The sequence below is a fragment of the Dasypus novemcinctus genome, chromosome 10, assembly GCF_030445035.2.
Source record: "Dasypus novemcinctus isolate mDasNov1 chromosome 10, mDasNov1.1.hap2, whole genome shotgun sequence".
NCBI classification, from domain to species: Eukaryota; Metazoa; Chordata; class Mammalia; order Cingulata; family Dasypodidae; genus Dasypus; species Dasypus novemcinctus.
This window is the reverse complement of record NC_080682.1, coordinates 86,416,095-86,436,790: the sequence shown is the minus strand read 5'-3', so window position 1 is coordinate 86,436,790 and position 20,696 is coordinate 86,416,095. Positions and strand designations below refer to the sequence as shown.

General features: G+C 36.3%; 1 protein-coding gene across 4 annotated transcripts in view; it reads right to left on the bottom strand.

Annotated features, from left to right (window-relative positions):
* STK33 (serine/threonine kinase 33) overlaps positions 1–20,696 on the bottom strand; it is a 240,177-nt gene that overhangs the window by 50,226 nt on the left and 169,255 nt on the right. The window contains exon 13 of one of the 4 annotated variants that reach the window (XM_058305789.1): positions 15,659–15,765. The exons of the other annotated variants lie outside the window; for them this stretch is intronic. Coding sequence (XP_058161772.1) covers positions 15,659–15,765 — 107 coding nt within the window. The remainder of the gene's footprint in view (positions 1–15,658; positions 15,766–20,696) is intronic. 4 annotated transcript variants of the gene reach the window in all.

Here is a 20,696-nt window from a genome sequence, read left to right as displayed (position 1 = left end):
ATATTGGGGGAAATTCACCTAATGTAAACTACAGACAATCATTAGTAGCACTATCTTAATAATTTTCATAAATTGTAACAAAGGCAGGTACTGTTAAAAATTACAATTACAAAAAAGTACCAAATGTTACAAAGCAAGGTGTTGGTGGTATATGGGAATCCTGTATTTTATGTATGATTGGTCTGTAAACCCACAACTTCTCTAATAAAAACATTAAAATAAAAACCTGAGTAGCACCTGTGGAGGTCACTGCCCAGGGGTGCAGGCTCACCAACACTAAGACCAAATCATAGAATTACAGAATGCTTCCCTTTCCCCCACATTTTACCACCACATCAATCAGGCTTCTACATAATAAAAAGGAGGTTACAGCTTAAAAGAACTGTAAGGCTCAGGCTCTACTCAAGAAGGAGTCTTTAGGGAAACACAAAGACAATAGGGTAGACAAAAACAAGGACACCAGAGTAAATTTTAGCCTCTGACAGCTACAGCTACAGCAAACAGTAAACACAACCTAAATCCTAGCTAAAGAGGGACAAAAGCTTTATCCTAAAGCCTATTCATCTCAGTTCCTATTATCTGATACCTTATATTCATTTTTCAACAAAAAATTAGAAGGCATGCCAAAAGACAAAAACACTGAAGAGACAGAGGAAGAATAAGAACCAGACTCAGATATGGCAGAGATTTTAGAATAATCAGAATAGGAAATTAAAATAACTACGACTAATATGTTAAGGCCTATAATGGAAAAAGTGGACAATATGCAAGAACAGATGGGTATTATAAGCAGAAAGATGGAAACTCTAATAAAGAATCAAAAAGAAATACTAGATGGAGGCGGTGGACTTGGCCCAGTGGTTAGGGCATCTGTCTACCACATGGGAGGTCCGCAGTTCAAACCCCGGGCCTCCTTGACCCATGTGGAGCTGGCCCATGCACAGTGCTGATGCGCGCAAGGAGTGCCCTGCCATGCAGGGGTGTCCCCTGCGTAGGGGAGCCCCACGTGCAAGGAGTGCGCCCCGTAAGGAGAGTTGCCCAGCGCGAAAGAAAGTGCATCCTGCCTAAGAATGGGGCCGCCTACATGGAGAGCTGACACAAGATGACGCAATGAAAAAGAAACACAGATTCCCATGCCGCTGATGACAACAGAAGTGGACAAAGAAGACGCAGCAAATAGACACAGAAGAATAGACAACCGTGGTGGTGGTGGTGGTGGGGGGTGGTAAGGGGAGAGAAATAAATAATCTTTAAAAAAAATGTTTGAATAAAAAAAAAAAGAAATACTAGAAAGTTTTATAAAAACCACTTAGAAAGGAAGAATGTTTTTGATTGGGCTTATCGGTAGACTGGACATGACTGAGGATGCTAGAAGATATGCCAAAAGAAACTTCCTGAACTGAAAAGCAAAGAAAAAAAAGGCTGAAAAAAAATCCAGACTAGACTATTCAAAAAGTATAGGACAATTATAAAACATGTAACATAATAGAGTTACCAGATGAAGAAAGAAAAAAAAAATTGAATAATGGCTGTGAACTTTCCGAAAATACTGACAGACATCAAATCACATATCCAGGAAGCTCAGAGAACACCAAGCAGGATAAATACCAGTAAAACTAAAGAACAACAATGAAAACTACAACTAAGCATATCATTTCAAGCAGAAAATCAAAGACAAAAAGAAAATCTTAAAGAGAAGACAAAGACTAAAAACATCTTACCTATATATAACTAAGGATAAGAAATGCATGACTTCCTTTTAGAAACCATGTAAGCCAGAAGAGAGAAGAAGGAAATATAGTGTTGAAAGAAAAAAAAAAATCTACCAATCTAAACGTTGGCATCCAGTAAATTATCCTTCAGAATGAAGGATTATTAAAGATCTTCTCAGACAAACGAAAATAGAGTGAAAATTAGTACATTTTTTTCCTTTAAATGTTTGGTAGAAGTCACCAGTTCTTTCTGGGCCTGGTTCTTCCTGTTTTGGACAATTAATTGTTGATGTAATATCTTTAATACCTATAGACCTATTCAGATTATATATCCCGTCTACCTCATGTGAACCCTGGGTTCACATCCCAGGGTCTCCTTGTGAAGGCAGGCTGGCCTACGCCCGCAGAGAGCTGACAGGCCACGCCTGTGGAGAGCTGGCACAGCAAGATGACGCAACAAAGGGAGACAAGCAGACAAGCTAACAAACACACAGTGAATGGACACAGAACAGACAGCAAGCAAGCCGCAAGGGGAGGGGGAGATAAATAAAAATAAATCTTTGAAAAAAAAGGAAAGGGATGGAGAAAGATACATCATGCTAACACTAATCAAAAGGTATCTGATATCTATATTAATTTCAGACAAAGGTGATTTCAAGACAAGGAAAATTATCTGGGATAAAGAGGGGCATTGCATAATGAGAAAGGCATCAATTTTTCAAGAAGTTATAACTATCCTGAACACATATACACCTAACAACAGAGTGCCAAAATATGTAAAGCAAAAATTGATAGAACAGCAAGGAGAAATAGACGAATCCACTATTATGGCTGGAGTTTCAATATCCTCCATCAGTAACTAACAGATCAAGTAGGTAGAAAATTAGTAAGGATATAGTTGAACTGAATAGCATCATCAATCAACTGGATCTAATTCACATTTATAAAATCCCTAGAACCAAAAATAGCAGAATACGCCTTCTTCTCAATACACAATATTCACATGGAACATTCACCAAGATAGACCACATCTTAAACCATAAACACAGCTTAGAAGAGAAATTCTACAAAGCCTGCTCTCAGACCACAATGGAATTAAACTAGAAATCAATAACAGAAAGATAGCTAGAAAATCTCAAAATATTAGGAGACTAAACAGCATACTTCTAAATAACACATGGGCTAAAGAAATCTCAAGATAAATAATAATTATTTTGAATTACATAAAATTGAAATTACAACTTATCAAAATTTGGATTTGCAGCAAAGCAATGCTTAGAGGAAAATTTACAATGTTGAATGTATATGTTAGTAAAGAAGAAAGATAAAAATCAACAGTGTAAGCTTCCACCTTAGGAAACTTGAAGAAGAGTAAATCAAATCCAAAGTAAGAAGGAAAAAAATAATAAAAATTAGAGCAGAAATCAATGAAAACACAAACAGGAAATAGAGAAAATTAATGAAATTAAAGTCTTTTCTCTGAAAAGATCAATAAAATTGACAAACCTCTACCAAGGATACCCAAGAAAAAAAGAAAAAAAGAAAAATGACTAATATCAGAAATTAAAGCGTGGCCATCATAACTGATCTCATGGATATATTTTTTTAAAGATTTATGTATTTTTCCCTCTTCTCCCTCCCCCCCCCCACCCTGCTATTTTTGCTATCTGTGTCCATTTGCTGTGTGATCTAATGTATCTATTTCTCTTTTCTTTTTTTTTTTTGTATTCTCATTTTTCCTCCTCTAGGATGTACCAGGATTTGATCCTGGGACATATGATGTGGAGAGAGGTTTCCTGTCCGCTGCGCCATCTCACTTCCTGGTTTCTGCTGTGCTTCACCTTGACTCTCCCCTTTGTCTCTCTTTTGCTGCATCATCATCTTGCTGCTGACTCACTTGCGTGGGCCCTGGCTCACTGTGCAGGCACTTGGCTTGCCATGGGGGCACTCGGCTCACCACAGGGGCACTGGCTCACCATGCAGGCATGTTTTCTCTTCTTTTTTTTTTACCAGGAGAACCCAGGGATCGAACCCAGTTCCTCCCATATTGTGGCTCCCATTTGAGCCACATCTGCTTCCCTCGTGGACATTAAAAGGATAACAAGAATATATTATGAACAACTCTCTGCCCACAAATTTGATAACTTAGATGAAATGTACCAATTTCTTGAAAGATAAAATCTACCAAAACTCAAAGAGAAATATATAATCTGAATAGGTCTATAGGTATTAAAGATATTAAATCAACAATTAATTGTCCAAAACAGGAAGAACCAGGCCCAGAAAGCATTGGTGACTTCTACCAAACATTTAAAGAAAAAAATGTACTAATTTTCTATAATCTCTTCAAGAAAACAGAAGCAGAGGGAACACTTCCTAACTGATTCTATGAGGCCAGCATTACCCTAATATCAAAATCAGAGAGACATTACTAGGAAAGAAAATTACAGGTCAGTATCTCTCATGAACATATTAGCTGTTTCGTATTAGTAATTTTAACCCAATAATGTATAAAAATAACTATGTAACACAACCAAGTGAGATTATTCCAGGTATGCAAGGTTGGTTCAACATTCAAAAATCAATTAATGTAATTTATCACATCAACAGGCTAATGAAGAAAAATCATATGATCACACCAATTGATGTGGAAAAAGCACTTGACAACTTTTAAAACCCATTCATGATAAAACTCTCAGCAAATTGGATTAGAGAGGAACTTGAAAAGAAACCTCTACAAAAAATCTATAGACAAATCATGCTTAATTGTGAGAGAATAGATGCTTTCCACATAAGATCAGGAATAAGACAAGGATATCCCCTCTCACCTCTCCCATTCAACATCATCTTGGAATTCCCAGTTAATAAATATGTTAATAAATAAGATAATAAAAGAAAATAAAAGATAAACAGATTGGGAAGGAAGCAACAAAAGTCTCTCTCTGTTCACAGATGACATGATACATGATGCCTATGTATAAAATTCCAGAGAATGAACAAAAACCTCTTGGGGACTAATGAGTGATTATAGCAAGGGTATAGGATACAAGGTATATATACAAAAGTCAACTGCTTTTCTATATATTAGCAATGAACAATTTGAATTTGAAATTAAAAACACAGCACCACTTACATTAGCATCCCTCCAAAAATACAACAAAATATGAATAAGATTTATTATGCAGAAAACTATTAAACTCCAAAGAAAGAAATCAAAGAAGTTCTAAATAAATGGAGAGTTAATTCATGTTCATGAATAGAAAGTCTAAATATTAACATGTTACTTTTTCCCAGGTTGACCTACAGATTAAATACAATCCCAATCAAAATCCCAGTGAGTTATTTTGTGAATTGATTCTAAAGGTTATATACAAAGGCAAAACAAAAAACAAAAAAAACCCAGAATAGCCAAAATAATCCTGAAGAGCAAAGTCAGAGGACTGACACTATCCAACTTCAAGGCTTACTATAAAGCTACAGTGATCAAACATTATAATATTGGTGAGAGAATAAACAAATAGATAAATGAAACAGAATAGAGAGATCAGAAATAGATCCATACAAATACAGTCAACTGATCTTTAACAAAAGAGCAAAAGCAATTCAATGGGGAAAAGAAAGTCTTTTCAACAAATGGTGCTGGAACAACTAAAGATCCTCTTGCAAAAAAAAAAAAAGAGAACTTGGTGAACACAAATCTTATACCTTTCACAAAACTTAACTCACAATGGATCACAGACCTAAATGTAAAATGCAAGACTATAAAAGTTCTAGAAGATAACACAGGAAAAAAAATCTAGGTGAACTTAGGATGGCAATGAGATTTTAGATACGATGCCACAAGCACAGTCAGTGAAAGAAAAATTTGATAAGTTGAACTTTTTTTAAAATTAAAAAAGCCTACTCTGCAAATGACACACTTAAGAGAATGAAAAGACAGACCACAGCCTGGGAGAAAATATTTGCAAAACACACATCTGATAAAGGACTTGTAACCAAAATACACAAGGAAATCTTAAAAATTAATAAGAAAATAAACCCAATATCAAATGAACAAAAGAGCTGAATATATACATCATTAAAGATGTACAGATGGGGAATCAGAAGTGGCTCCCTTACCACATGGTAGGTCCGTGGTTCAATTCCTGGTGCCTCCTAAAAAAGACAGTGAGCTGGCATGATGGGCAGGCGTAGCAAGCTAATGCAACAAGACGCAATGAGAGACACAAGAAGAAAAACATAATGAGAGACACAGCAAAGCAGGGAGAGGAGGTTCCTGGTGCCTTCTGAAGAGGACCAGCAGGACGGCGAGCTGGCACGACGGGCAGGTGCAGTGAGATGATGAGACAAGACGATGCAACAAGAGACACAAGAGGAAAAACACAACGAGAGATAAAACAAAGCAGGGAGTTGAGGTGGCTTAAGTGATTGGGTGCCTCCCTCCCAACATCAGAGGTCCCGGTTCAGTTCCCAGTGCCTCCTAAAAAAAAGAAACAAAGAAGATGAACAGACACAGCAAATACAAACAACAAGAAGGTGGGAAGAGATAAATAAATAAAATAAATCTTAAAAAAAGATGTACAGATGGCATATTACCAAATGAAAAAATGCTTAAAAATCATACGCTATTAGGGAATTACAAATTAACACAATAATGAGATACCACACCATACCTATTAGGTGGCTAAAATCTAAAATGCCGACAACATCAAATGCTGGTAATGATGTAGAGCAACAGGAACTCTCATTCATTGCTGGTAAGAATGTAAAATGGTACAGCCACTTTAGAAGACAGGCTGGCAGTTTATCACTAAGTTAAACATAGGCTTACCACACGATCCAGAAATCACACTCCTAGGTATTGACCAAAATGAGTTGAAAACTGATAGTCACAAAAAAATGCAAATGAATGTTTACAGCAATTTTATTTATAATTGCCAAAAATTGGAAGCAATTAAATGTCTTTTAATAGATGGGTGAGTGGATAAATTAACTGTTGTACATACATACAATGGAGTATTACTTAGCAATAAAAAAAAATGAGTTATGAAACCACAAAAAAGACATTGGGAACCTTAAGTGCATATTGCTAAGTGAAAGAAGCTAGTTTGAAAAGGCTACATGCATACTGTATCACTCCAACTATACGGCACTCTGGAAAAGGTAAAACATACAGACAATAAAAGATCAGTGGTTTCTGGGGAGGGGAGAGGGATGAATAGGTGAAACATAGAACATTTTGAGAACTCTGTATGATACTATAATGGTGAATACATGACATTAAACATTTGCCAAAATCCACAGAACTGTATAACAAAAGACTAAACCCTAATGTAAACTACGGACATGAGTTAATAATGTATGACTATTGTTCATTAATACTAACTAATATACCACACTAACACAACATATCAATAGGTAAAACTATGTGGTGGGGAAAGAGTATATGGGAACTGCAATGTCTACACCATTTTTCTGTAAACTTGAAATTGCTCTAAAAAGTAAAGTCTACTGAAAATGTATAGAGGGAGGGGGAGGAGATGTGGCTTAAGCAGTTGGGCACCTGCCTCCCAGATGGGAGGTTTGGTTCCTGGTGCCTCCTAAAGAAGACAAGCAGATGCAATGAGCTGATGCAGCAGACACAATGAGCAGGAAGTAAGTGTGGTTCAAATGGTTGGGCACTCACCTCCCACATGGCCCAGGTTCTGGTACCTGGGCCATGTGGTTTCTGGTGCCTCCTAAAGAAGATGAGCAGACAAGCAGACACAATGAGAAGAAACAACGAGCAGAGACAAAGAGCAGGTACAACAAGGAGACATTGAGCAGGTATAGCAAGGAGACAACAAGCAGACAGATGAGGGAGCCATCCCAGGATGGAGGGGGAATGTATAGAATGTTTCAGAAAGGACATATAAAGACTCAACAATGGTATCTTTAGTAAGTGACAAGAGAGCACAGGGTACAAAGAAACTTATTTTTCTTGTTTTATTTACCATTTGAATCATTTTCCATAGGCAATCTCAATTATTACAAGATTAATAATTAATGTAAATTATAGTAGGAAGATGTAGCAGTTTGGCATTTTTTATGAATTCCAAACACAGATATTGGATTACGTTTGTAAACTAGTCTGTTCCTCTGCGTGTGATTAAATTATGATTAGGACTTTGATTGGGCCATGTCAATAGGATGTTGAGTCCCCGCTCCCTTGGTGGGTCAGTGCTCACAGAGAAATGGACATGGCAGAGGAGTTAGTGAGAGTTTTGATGCAGAAGTTGTGATGTGGAGTCCAGGGAAGTAAATACAAAAAGAAGCAGATACCTTAGGACAGAGAGAAGGCTCCATTAGACATAGCAGAGGCCCCGGAAGGGAGACGATAGCATACAGCTGGCCTTGTGGAGAGAGCAGAGCAGTTGAGCCCAGAGAGAAATGAGCCCTAGGGAGAGTTGAGACTTGTCCCAGCCTAGGGCTGAGATTGGAAGATGCTGGGACCACGGAGCCTTAACAGGAAGAGGAAGGCTCAATCCTTGCAGACATCAGCAGCCATCTTGCTCCAATACATGGCAACAGACTTTGGTAAAGGAAGTAACTTACACTTTATGGCCTGGTAACTGTAAGCTTCTACCCCAAATAAATACCCTTTATAAAACCCAACAGATTTATAGTACTTTGCATCAGCACCCTTTGGCTAATATAGAAGATATCATGAAAGTTACAGATACCCAAAAAGGCCGGAAAACACCCAATAAGAACACCTAACATGCTGATAGCTCTCAATGAGTCCAAGACAGCAACATATCATGGGGATAACAACTACAAAAAAGTTATAACTGAGTGTCACTTTTAAAATTTTTCCTAACAAAGTCACCTCAGTGATTTCTTTTTTCTTGCGAATAGTAACTATCTGAATAGAGAAGGCTAGTGTTGCTATTCCTATGCTTCCAAAGGAAACAGTCTGAGAAATTAAATAATTATATCCTTATACCAACAGTGCATTGCCAACTGACTTTCAATAATTTCTAATTAGATGTGTTTCGGGGCCTTCAAACTCATATATTCTAAAGCAACAGTCTCCAAACTGAGAATGGGGAGCAACTAGAACTTTCATATTGCTGATGATGGTATAAAATGGTACAACCGCTTTGGAAAACTTTTGGCAATTTCTAATAAAGTTAAATATATGCTTACTCTATTACCTTGAATTTTACTCTTAGATATATACCCAAGAGAAATGAATGCATATATCCACAAATGGATTTGTGCATAAATGTTTATAAAAGCTTTCTTTATAGTTGCACAAAACTAGAAACAACCCAGATTGATAAACAAATTGTGCTATATTTATACAATGAAATACTATACATTAAAAAACTACTGTTTATACAACATAAATAAATCTCACATATATAATGTTGAGTGCAAGCCACAAATTGCTTCCATTAATTTAAAGTTCAGCAATAGTTAAAATTTATCTACAGAGAGAAAAGTCAAAGTAGTAGTTACACCTATGGGGGGTGAAAAAAGAGTTATTGACAAGAAAAGGAGATAAGGGAACTTTCTGGGGGGTGGAAATGTTCTGCATTTTGCTCTGGGTAGTGTTTACACAAAAGTCAAAAATATATATATATAAAATTCATCAAGCTATATAGTGATTTAATTTAAAAATATGTTTTCACAGATCTGTAGATATATTGCATATAGCAATATATATATTGCATATAGCAATATATGCAATATGCTTAATCATTTTCTTTGATGTATAATAGTCTGTTAAACTATATCACAATTTTATTCATTCTCCTGTTAATGGGCATTTGGGTTGTTTCCAGGTTTCTGCTCCTGTAAATATTATAGAACTCCTATAAATGTTATTATACATGTCTTCCGGTATACATGTGCAAGTGTTCTTCTTGGATATATTATTAGAAGTGGAATTCCTTGCATGTAGAATATGTGACTGCTTAACTTAACAAGATAATGCCAGACTCTTTCTGAAGTAGATATAGCAATCAATATACTCACCAAAAAAAGGAAATATGCTAAGTGAAAGAAACTAGACAAAAGATACTGGGAAGTGGCTGTGGCTCAATCAGCTGGGCTCCCGTCTACCATAAGGGAGGCCCTGGGTTCACGTCCTGGGGCCTCCTCGTCTCAGGGCCTCCTTGTGAAGGCAGGAACGCCGCCCGGCCTACAGGCGCCACCGAGAGCAGACTCAGCAAGGTGATGCAACAACAACAACAACAATAAAAAGAGACAAGCGAAAAAACATAGAAGAGCACGCAGCAAATGGTCAAAGAGAACAGAGAGCAAGCAAGCCCCAAGGGGGGGAGGAATAAAATAAATAAATACAGACACAGAAGAACGCACAGAGAATGGAAACAGAGCAGACAGCATGCAAAAAGTCACAAGGGGGGGGATAAAAAAAAATACTACATACCGCTTGATTCCATCCACACAACATGTAAATATAAATAAATTATAGAGACAGAAATAGATTAGCAGTTATTTAAGGCAGTAGGATAGAGATATTGAGAGAAGACTACTAGGGGTAGGGTATGGGGTGTTGGTTTTTTTTTTGCTTGTTTTTGTTTTTTGTTGTTTTCATTCTTTTTTTCTTTTTTGTGGAATAATGAAAATGCTGTAATATTTATTGAAGTGATAAAGGCACAATTTTGTGATTATACCAAATGTTATTGATTGTACACTTTAGATGGATTATATGGTTTATGAATACATTTTGATAAAATTGATTTTTTAAAAATTTCTCCTCCCAGTTTATAATCTATCAACTTTCCCTAAGGCGTTGTTTTATTAACAGAGGTTCTTAAGTTCTTAGTTTAATATAGTAAACTCTATCTCTCATTTCTTTTATGGTTAGTACCTCTGGTAAGTATAAGAAATCCTTCCCTGTCCCAAGGCCCAAGAAACATTCACCTATATTTTTCACTAAAAGTTTCAAAGTTTTGATTTTAATATTACAGTCCCTGATTCATTTTGAGTTGATTTTTATCTATGGTATGAGATAGGGAAATAATTTCATTTTTTCCATGTGGATTACCATTTATTCCACCTGCATTTATTGAACAGTCCTTACTTTTCTGCCATATGACCTCTGTCATAAAAGTTCCAGATATGCATGGATATGTTTCTATGCTATTCGTCAATTTGCTTATTACTGTACCATTACCACACTGTCCTAATTACCAGAGCTTCATAAGTCTTAATATCTAGTAAGATAAGTTGACCTCTTTATACTTCTTGAGAAATGTCTTGACTCTTTTTGAGCCTTTGATTCTTCCATGTAAATTTTAGGGTCAGGTTATCAAGTTCTCTGACCTAAAAAAGTTTATGAAATTTTGATTGGATTTGCATTGAATATGTAGATCAATATGGTGAGAAATGATCTTTTATAACATAAAGTCTTCTGACTCTTTCAACAATAACTTTCAACAAAACTTTACAACTTTTCCCAAAGAAGTCTTTCGTATCTTATGTTGTATTTATTTCTAGATTTTTATATTCTTTGATACTGTTTTACAGGATGTCTTCTTTTTTTGTTTTCTATTGCTGGATTACAGTGAATAGGAATGCAACTGGCTTTCCTTTATTAATCTTAATTCAACTATTACTTCTAATAATTTATCAGAAGATTTTATTGTGTGTATATATACATTACAGACTACTATAAATAATCAGTTTTACTTCTATTTTCCAATCCTCAGGCCTTTAATTTCTTTTCCTTGTCTTAAGTTGACAAGGTCAACAATACTGAAAAAAATACTGAAAGCTGACTTACTAGTTTTTTAAAGGAAATTCTTGTAACATTTCCTATTTAGAATATCTGCTGTGATTTTTTATCAGCTTCAGGAAGTTTCCCTCAATTCCTAAAATACTTGTTTTTTTTATTACGACTGTATGTTGAATCATATTGTTTCCTACAACATTTAAAATTATCATAGACAATTTTCTCCTTTAATCTTTTGTGTGGGGATTTATATTTATAGATTTTCTGAAATTAAACTATAGTGTATCCTTGGGAAAAAACAACTTGGTAGTGATGTATTTTTGCATATACAACTGGATCCAGTTTGCTAATATTTTATTTAAGGTTTCTCATATGTAGTAGTGTTTTTGTTTCTTGCTCCATTTTGCCAAAGATTTATCTCTTTTTTATTGGTCTTTTCAAATAACCAAATGTTGCTCTTGCTAATATTCTCCATTCTACCTTTGCTTTATATTTAGTTGAGTTTCACTCTTAGTTTTATCATTCCTATAAATTTATTTGAATTTATTCTGGTGTTTTTTTCCTAAAATTATAAGTTGGATATTTAGTTCATTAATTTTCAGCCTTGGGAAGCAGACTTGGCCCAGTGGTTAGGGCATCCATCTATCACATGGGAGGTCCACGGTTCAAACCCCGGGCCTCCTTGACCCGTGTGGAGCTGGCCCATGCGCAGTGCTGATGCACGCAAAGAGTGCTGTGCCAGGCAGGGGTGTCCCCGCATAGGGGAGCCCCATGTGCAAGGAGTGCACCCCATAAGGAGAGCCGCCCAGTGTGAAAGAAAGTGCAGCCTGCCCAAGATTGGTGCCGCACACACGGAGAGCTGACACAACAAGATGACGCAACAAAAAGAAACACAGATTCCTGTGCCGCTGACAACAACAGAAGTGGACAAAAGAAGAATACACAGCAAATAGACACAGAGAACAGACAACTGGGGTTGAGGGGAAGGGGAGAGAAAAATAAAATTTCAGACTTTCTTCTTTTCTAATGTTAAGTATTACATGCTAAAAATTTCTACTAAAGCGTCATTTTTGCTATATCCCACAAATGTTGATATGTTCTCTTTTCATTCATCAGTCAGGGTAGCAGGTATAAGGGATTTAAAAACAAATTTTCTCATTAAGATTTATTCTTTATCTCAAGGGTTAAATAGAAGCAAGAAATTTAATTTCCAAAGATATGCAGAAATTTAAACTTACTATTACTGGCTTCTAACTTCATTGTATATTGTTAGAGAACAAGGTGTGCGTAAAATTTGTTGAGGTTTGCTTTATGGTATAAGGTCACTTTTGGTAAAGTGCTTAAGAAAATGTACATTCTCAAAATGTTGGATGTAGAATTGTGTATTGTCCATTAGGGTAAGCTTGTTAATTTGTACTTTTCAAATTATCTTTCTTTGTTTGTTTATTTGCTTGTCATATCAATAATTGAGAGACATACATTAAAATTTCCCACTCTGTGAATGTGCCACTTTCTTCCATAATTTTGTCAATTATTTATGTATATATGTATGTATGTTAGCTGCATATGTTAAAAAATTATTATGTAATCTTTTTAGTAAGTAAACTTATTTCCCCTAATGATAACTTGTTTGTTTTAAGGTATATTTATTTAATGTTAATATAGTTATACAGACTTTCTTTGGTTAGTATTTGCCTGGTATTTCCTTTGCCATACTTTTTTTTTTTCCTTAAGATTTATTTTTATTTATTTCTCTCCCCTTCCCCTACCCCCCCAGTTGTCTGTCCTCTGTGTCCATTTGCTGTGTGTTCTCCTTTGTCCGCTTCTGTTGTCAGCAGCACAGGAATCTGTGTTTCTTTTTGTTGCATCATCTTGCTGAGTCAGCTCTCCGTGTGTGCAGCACCATTCCTGGGCAGGCTGCACTTTCTTTCACACTGGGCGGCTCTCCTTACAGGGCACACTCCTTGCGCATGGGTTTCCCCTATACGGGGACACCTCTGCATGGCACGGCACTCCTTGTGCGCATCAGCACTGCACATGGGCCAGCTCCACACGGGTCAAGGAGGCCCAGGGTTTGAACTGCGGACCTCGCATGTATTAGGCGGACGCCCTATCCATTGGGCCACGTCTGCTTCCCTCTGCCATACTTTTTAATATTTATGTGTCCTTATGCTTCAAGGGAATGCCTTATAAACAGCAAATAGCTAGATTTTTAAAAATTCAATTTGATGATCTTTTAGTCATTTACTTGTACTGTAGTTATTTTTAGTCCATTTATTTGTAATTATTTCTACATTTGGACCTGTTTCTACCATCTAGGTTCATTATTTCAGTTTGTCCCACTCTTTATATAGTTTCTTTTTAATCCTTTCCTAATATCACATTTTCATATTTTATGCCCTTAGATACACAAAAGGTTTTAGTTTGATGTTCATTTTATTTATTCTTTTGTTGCTTATACATTTGTAAAGTATTTGTGTAAAGTTTAAGAATCCATTGCCTAATACAAAGTTTTGAAGACATTTCCCCATATTTTCTTCTAAGAGCTTTATAGTTTTAGGTCTTATATTTAGACTGTTGATCCATTTTGAGTTAATTTCTGTATATGGTATGAGGTAAGGGTCCACTTTCATTCTTCTGAATGTGGATATCCAGTTTCCCCAGCACCATTTGTTAAAGACACTATTCTTTCCCCATTGAGAGGATTTGACATTTTTGTAAAAAAAATAATCTATTGGCCATAGATGTGTATACTTATTTCTGAACTCTCAATTCTATTCCACTGGTCTATATGCCTGTCCTTGTGCCAGTACCAAACTGCTTGATTACTTTAGCTTTGTAATAAGTTTAAAATAGGGACATATTGAGTGCTCAACTTTGTTCTTCTTTTGCAAGATGCTTTTGGCTGTTTGGATTCCTTGCCTTTCCACATGAATCTAATGATTAATATTGTGGACTGAATTATGTACTCCAGAAAAACATGCTCGTAGTCTTAATCCATTCTGTTGGGTGTGGATACATTGAAAATAGGATCTCTTAAAGATGTTACTTCAGTTAAGGTGTGCCCAGAGTCAGGCTGGGCTTTAACCCAGGTTACTGGAGTCCTTTATAAGCAGAATGAAATTCAGACAAGGAGAGAAAGCCATGTGGAAGAGAAGAAGCTGGAAGACAACAATACCCAGGAGAAAAAGAAAACACCACCACATGCACTGCCATGTGATGGAAAAGCCAAGGACGTGAGGATCATCATCAGCCAGCCCCAGAAAGCCAGTCTTCATGAAGAAAGCATCAGCTTGCTGATGCCTTAATTTTGGACTTCTCCTATCCTCAAAACCACAAGCCAACAAATTCCTGTTGCTTAAGCCAACACACTATATGATATTTGTTTTAGCAGAACTAATACAATTAACTTTTCCATCTTTGCAAAGACTGCCAAAACTTTTATTGGGATAATATTGAATCTATAAATCACATAGAGTTAATACTGACATTTGTGATGGTTTGGAGCTATATGTACCCCAGAAAAACATGGTCTTAAAATTAATCCATTCCTGTGGGTATGAACCCATTTTAAATAGGACCTTTTTTTTTTAAAGATTTATTTTTTATTTATTCCTCTCCCCTCCCCCCCGCCCCCAGGTTGTCTGCTGTGTCCATTAGCTTTATGTTCTTCTGTGACCACTTCTATCCTTATCAGCAGCACGGTGAACCTGTGTTTTTTTTTTGTTGCGTCATCTTGTTGTATCAGCTCTCTGTGTGTGTGGCGCCATTCTTGGGCAGGCTGCACTTTCTTTTGTGCTGGGCGGCTCTCCTTACAGGGCACACTACTTGCCCATGGGACTCCCCTACGCGGGGGACACCCCTGCATGGCCGGGCACTCGTTGTGTGCATCAGCACTGCGCATGGGCCAGCTCCACAAGGGTCAAGGAGGCCCGGAGTTTGAACCTTGGACCTCCCATGTGGTAGGCGGACTCCCTATCCATTGGGCCAAGTCCGCTTCCCAAGTAGGGCCTTTTGATGAGGCTACTTCAGTTAGTATGAGCTACACTCAGTAAGGATGGGTCTTAATCCTATTACTGAAATCCTTTGTAAAAGAATGAAATTCAGACATATATAGAGATTGGAAATCATAGGAAAAAAGAAGCTGCAACAGAACCTGGAAGAGAAAGAAGAGACCAGGAGATGCCACCGTGCGCCTTACCATGTGACAGAAGAACCAAGGCTCACTAGCAGCCAGTCCCAGAATGCCACCGTCTTTAGGGAGAAAGCATCACCTTGATGATCTCTTGATTTGAACAATTTCCCAGCCTTAAAACCATGAGAAAATAAATGGCCATTGTTTAACCTGACCCATTTCATGGTATTTGCTTCAACAGCCTAGGAAACTAAAATAACATCTAAACGATGTAAAGTCCTCCAATCCATGAATACAGAATATCTATTTATTTAAGCCTTCTTTAATTTCTGTCAGTAATGATTTGTAGCTTTCCACGTACAAGTCCTTTACATTAAAGTTAAAAGTATTCCTAGATAATTTTATTCCTTTAGTTGCTATTGTAAATGAAATGGGTTCTTGATTTCCTTTCAGATAGTTCATTGCATATATAAAAACATCATTTTGCTGAATTCATTTATTAACTCTATTAGTACTCTTATAGATTCTTTAGGATTTTCTATATAGGGTCATATCATCTGCAAATACAGATAGTTTTACTTCTTCCTTTACAATTTTCTGTCTTTTATTTCTTTTTCTTGCCTTATTGTTCTAACTAGAACATCCAATACAATGTTGAATAGCAATGGTAAAAGCGGGCATCCTTGTTTCCAATCTTAGGGGAAATTTTTCAATTGTTTACTGTTGAATATGAAATGAGATATGGGATTTTCATATATGCCCTTTATCGTGTTGAGAAAGTTTTCTTCTATTCCTCGTTTTCTGAGTGATTTTATCAAGAAAGGGTGCCTGATTTTGCCATATGCCTTTCCTGTATCAATTGAGATGATCATGTGTTTTTGTCTTCTATTCTATTAATGTCTTGCTTTACATGGATTGATTTTCTTATGTTGAACCACTCTTGCATTACTGGGATAAATCCCACATGGTCATAATTCTTTTATTGTGCTGTTTACTTCAGTTTTCACTAATCTTACTCCCCTCCATGCCTTCTAAAGTTCTAGAAAAACAGAATTACTAACTATTCTCTGAATACACTTCACTTCCCCTTGCCATCTCCAGGCCTTTGTGAAGTTTCTTCTGCCTAAAATTCTATTCTTTCTAATCCTGACTCCAACATTACTTTCTCTTTTACCCATTCTTTTGGAGGAAGATCACATATTACATTCCCTTTCGTTATCTGCTGAGGGGAATAATAGTTTTCTTCTTGGAAACTTAATAATACAACTACATTTACACCCCTGTAGATGTATCATTTTCTGCCTGGTAATATATGTGTTTTTGCCTTAAACCCTCTACTAGGCTGTGGGCAGCCTTGGGCAGGGACTGTGCCAGATTCATTCTTGTGTCCTCCATAGTACATAGCAGTTATTCCATAAATATTAGTTGAGCACTGAATATATAAATAATTGAAATACTGAGAAATCCCTAAGTACCCTGGTGCATGAACTTCTTCTTAACATAATCTTTTCTTTTTTATGATTTATTTATTTATTTATGTATTTCTCTCCCCTTCCTCCCCACCCCGGTTGTCTGTTCTCTGTGTCTATTTGCTGCGTCTTCTTTGTCCGCTTCTGTTGTTGTCAGCAGCACAAAAATCTGTGTTTCTCTTTGTTGCGTCATCTTGTTGTGTCAGCTTCCACTGCTAGCTCCTCCTACTCTTAATATTGTGGTGCCAAAAAGCACGGTGCTGAGGCATCTTCTCTCTCTCTGTACTTTCTTCCTAATTTATCTCTTCTGCCCAATACTTTGGCATAGTGTCTATGTACTAATAATTCCCAAATTCTCCAGCTCAGACCTCTCCTCCAGTTCTAGCCTTATATATTCAATTACCTACTTGATAGCTCCACTGGGATGCCCCATAGGAATACCAAACTTAGCAGATCTAATACGGAACTCTTGATTTACTACCTCCTCCCCTGGAAAAAAATCTATTTCTCCAGCTGTCTTCCACATCTCAGTAAATGACCCCACCGTCCAACCAGTTCTTAGAGCAAAATCTAGAAGTCATCCTAAATTCCTCCACTAATGTCATCCCCCATCTATTCCCTCACCAAGTCCTGTCCTCAAAACATATCACACATTTATTTCTCCTCATCTCTATTGTTACCATCCTACCTAAGCCACCATCATCTCTCAATAATATTACTGGCATAGTTGGCTAATTCCCAATTTTCTAAACCACAGTGATCTTTTAAGAATGTAATCATATGCTAATTAACATGTAATATATCATGTGCTTAACATATCACAGTACTTAACGTGTCCGGGAAATAAGACGTTCAACAATTTTTTACATAGATGAATATTGCTTAGCAATATATCCATGTCTCTAGAAATCTCCAATATCAATTCTCAGACATCATTTGAGATATCTACAAATCTATTCATTTGCTAAATCATTCATTCATTCATCAATTATTTATTGGGTATTACATTAATTGAGATTAGGTTCAACTGCAAATTTGTGTTGTAAACATAGCAGAAGTTTGTTCCCTGCTCATATAAAAAAATCTGGAAACCTACAACATCTGAGAAGAAATAGCTGATGAGGAAGGAGAAAAATTAAGAGTGGTGCCAGGGAAGTTAAATGACACTAACAGCTGAGAAAGTGAGAGCAATCAGCACCCAGGTGAATGCTGCTGAGAGCTCAAGATGAGAAATAAGAAGTATCCATTAGACTTGCCAATAGGCAGGTTGATGGTGCCCCTGAAAGCCCACCTAAGTTAAGGTACCATGAATTTATAGTGGTATTGCTCTTCTTTTAAATTCAACTTTCCTTTGGCATTTTCCAATCATTTTTGAATAACATTTTTTTTCTGTAAGGACTAAAAAAATAATTTTTATTAAAAAATGGGTTATATCTGTCCCCTTCTTTGAATGTGCAGATCTCTCAAAGGATTTTGTGCAATAAATATTTCTGGCCTAAAGTGATTGTGCAAATGAGCTAGCAGATCGTTGCAAAACTATAACTGAGTAGATTTGTAACACAGCAAAATACAAAACTGCCTTAGAAATTCATCTATTTCAGCATCATACAACATTCATGTTGGATTGTTTTCCAATTAATGTAACTTCATTTTTGGCTTTGGTCATTTTTTCAGAAGTCTTCATTGTTGATCCTCTTTAACAATTGTCTCTGTGAAGTATTTGCCAAAGGGATAGAGAAGTGGCAGATAGAATGTATTATTAGAAGAATACTAGCATTTTACAAGTATCTGAAAGGCAAAATTTTTTTCTTTTTAACTACCTGAAGTCTTACTTTCTATAATTCATAGCCTCTGTTTGAAATATTCTACAGAAAACATGATAGTGCTCTCAATGGCTTGCTGCTTTATAACCAGAGCTTATCTTTTGCAATACCTAACAGGTGGTAACTTTTTTTTTCCCCTCCGAGGGCTTTATTGGATAAAAAGATTCTATAGTTTAGCTCATCTATTGTACATTTTGAAACAAAATTCATATCTGGAAAGTATTCTGAGAAAAAAAACAATTGTTTCTCTCTGTACATTTAAGTGAGTGGAATTTAAAATAAATGCATGTTGTTATCCTGAACTCAAAAGTCAAAGATTAGATATAAGGAAAAACAGTCAAAAAATTACTTTCCTACAAAGGAAGAGTTTGATGATGACTCCTATTGTCAGAGTGTGCCTATTGTTCTCTTGCATCTTTTCTTTTTTGTCCTCTTCACTCTGAATCATGGTTCAGGAGATTATTGCTTCTTATTAGTAGTTTCAATTTCCACCTGGTACCTCTTCAAGTCCCTCGGTGACAACGAATACCAAGAATCTACATTTTTAAAAGTTTCCCAGGTATTTCTTATGCTCACTTATAATTAAGAATCACAGCTATAAATTAAGGATATCATTTTTCTTCTATGGCTTGGTAAAAGGTAGTTCCTGTATTTGAACTGTATTGGTATTATTCATACAGTTAGTAATTTTTTCAACTGCTATTTTTTGGTACCTACCAGGCCCTGTTCAAGATAATAAAAAATAGTTAAAGATATAGATGATATGGTCTCTGACATAAGGAAAATACTATCTAGTAAGGGAAGCAAGCTATGTAAAAGATACAATGCAAGGAAGAAAATGATAAATGACATAAGAAATTGCCAAATGACCAGAGGTACAGAGGCAAGCAAGTGTGAAATCAAAGAAGTTCAATTTGACTGGCATATAAGATGTTTGCAGGAAAGGAGTAGGAAATGAGACTAGAAAAGGAAAGTAAATGGTGAAACTAAAAAAGAGAGGAAAATTGTGAGGTGACTTGAATCCCAGTCGGTGGAATTTTAACTTCATTCCATAAATAGTGAAGAGCAATTGTATGCTCTTTGAAATGAAAAAAAAATATTGTTATAATGCATCAATCTTGCATTGTGGCTTCTTTTAAATGGGACAACAGTCATTTAAATGTTTTTGCTGATTTTAGCTAGTATGTTTTGAGCTTATCCGCCAGGTACTATAGAGGGTACAAAGATGATGAACACCTCTCCACAGTCCCTTCTCTTGTAATTTTCCACAAGATACAGTCTTTCCTTTGTTATAGTCACACTTTGCAAAGGCACTCTTAATCAAGGTTGTAGGGTCTAATTTCAGAACCATCTTTCCTAATGTGTGAACAGGGACCTTGTTCCTTAATTTACAAATTGATATTCAGGTTTTGGTCATTAGCGTTTGACCTTTAACTTTAACATATACACTCCATATGAAAGGACGGACATTTTCTGATGCTTAATTAATTGTAAGATATTATTTTTTTCCTCCTGTATATTTTCATTCTAAATCTAAGTCTAAAGTAAGATTACTCTTTTATTTTACTAAATTTTTAATCTGGAGGCAGGCCGTCCTGGGCTGGCATGGCAGCTCTGTGAGCTGAGAGCCCCAGTCCTTTATATCATGTTGCTCTGCCATTCTCAGTTTATGGATTCCACTTTGTGGTTTAATATTGCTACTCAAACTCCAGCCAGCATATCTGCATCCCAGTCACCAAGAAAGAGGTATGTCCTACCCTCTCCATTTAAGTAAGGCCACTTCCCAGGAACTGCATACACTTCCATTTATGT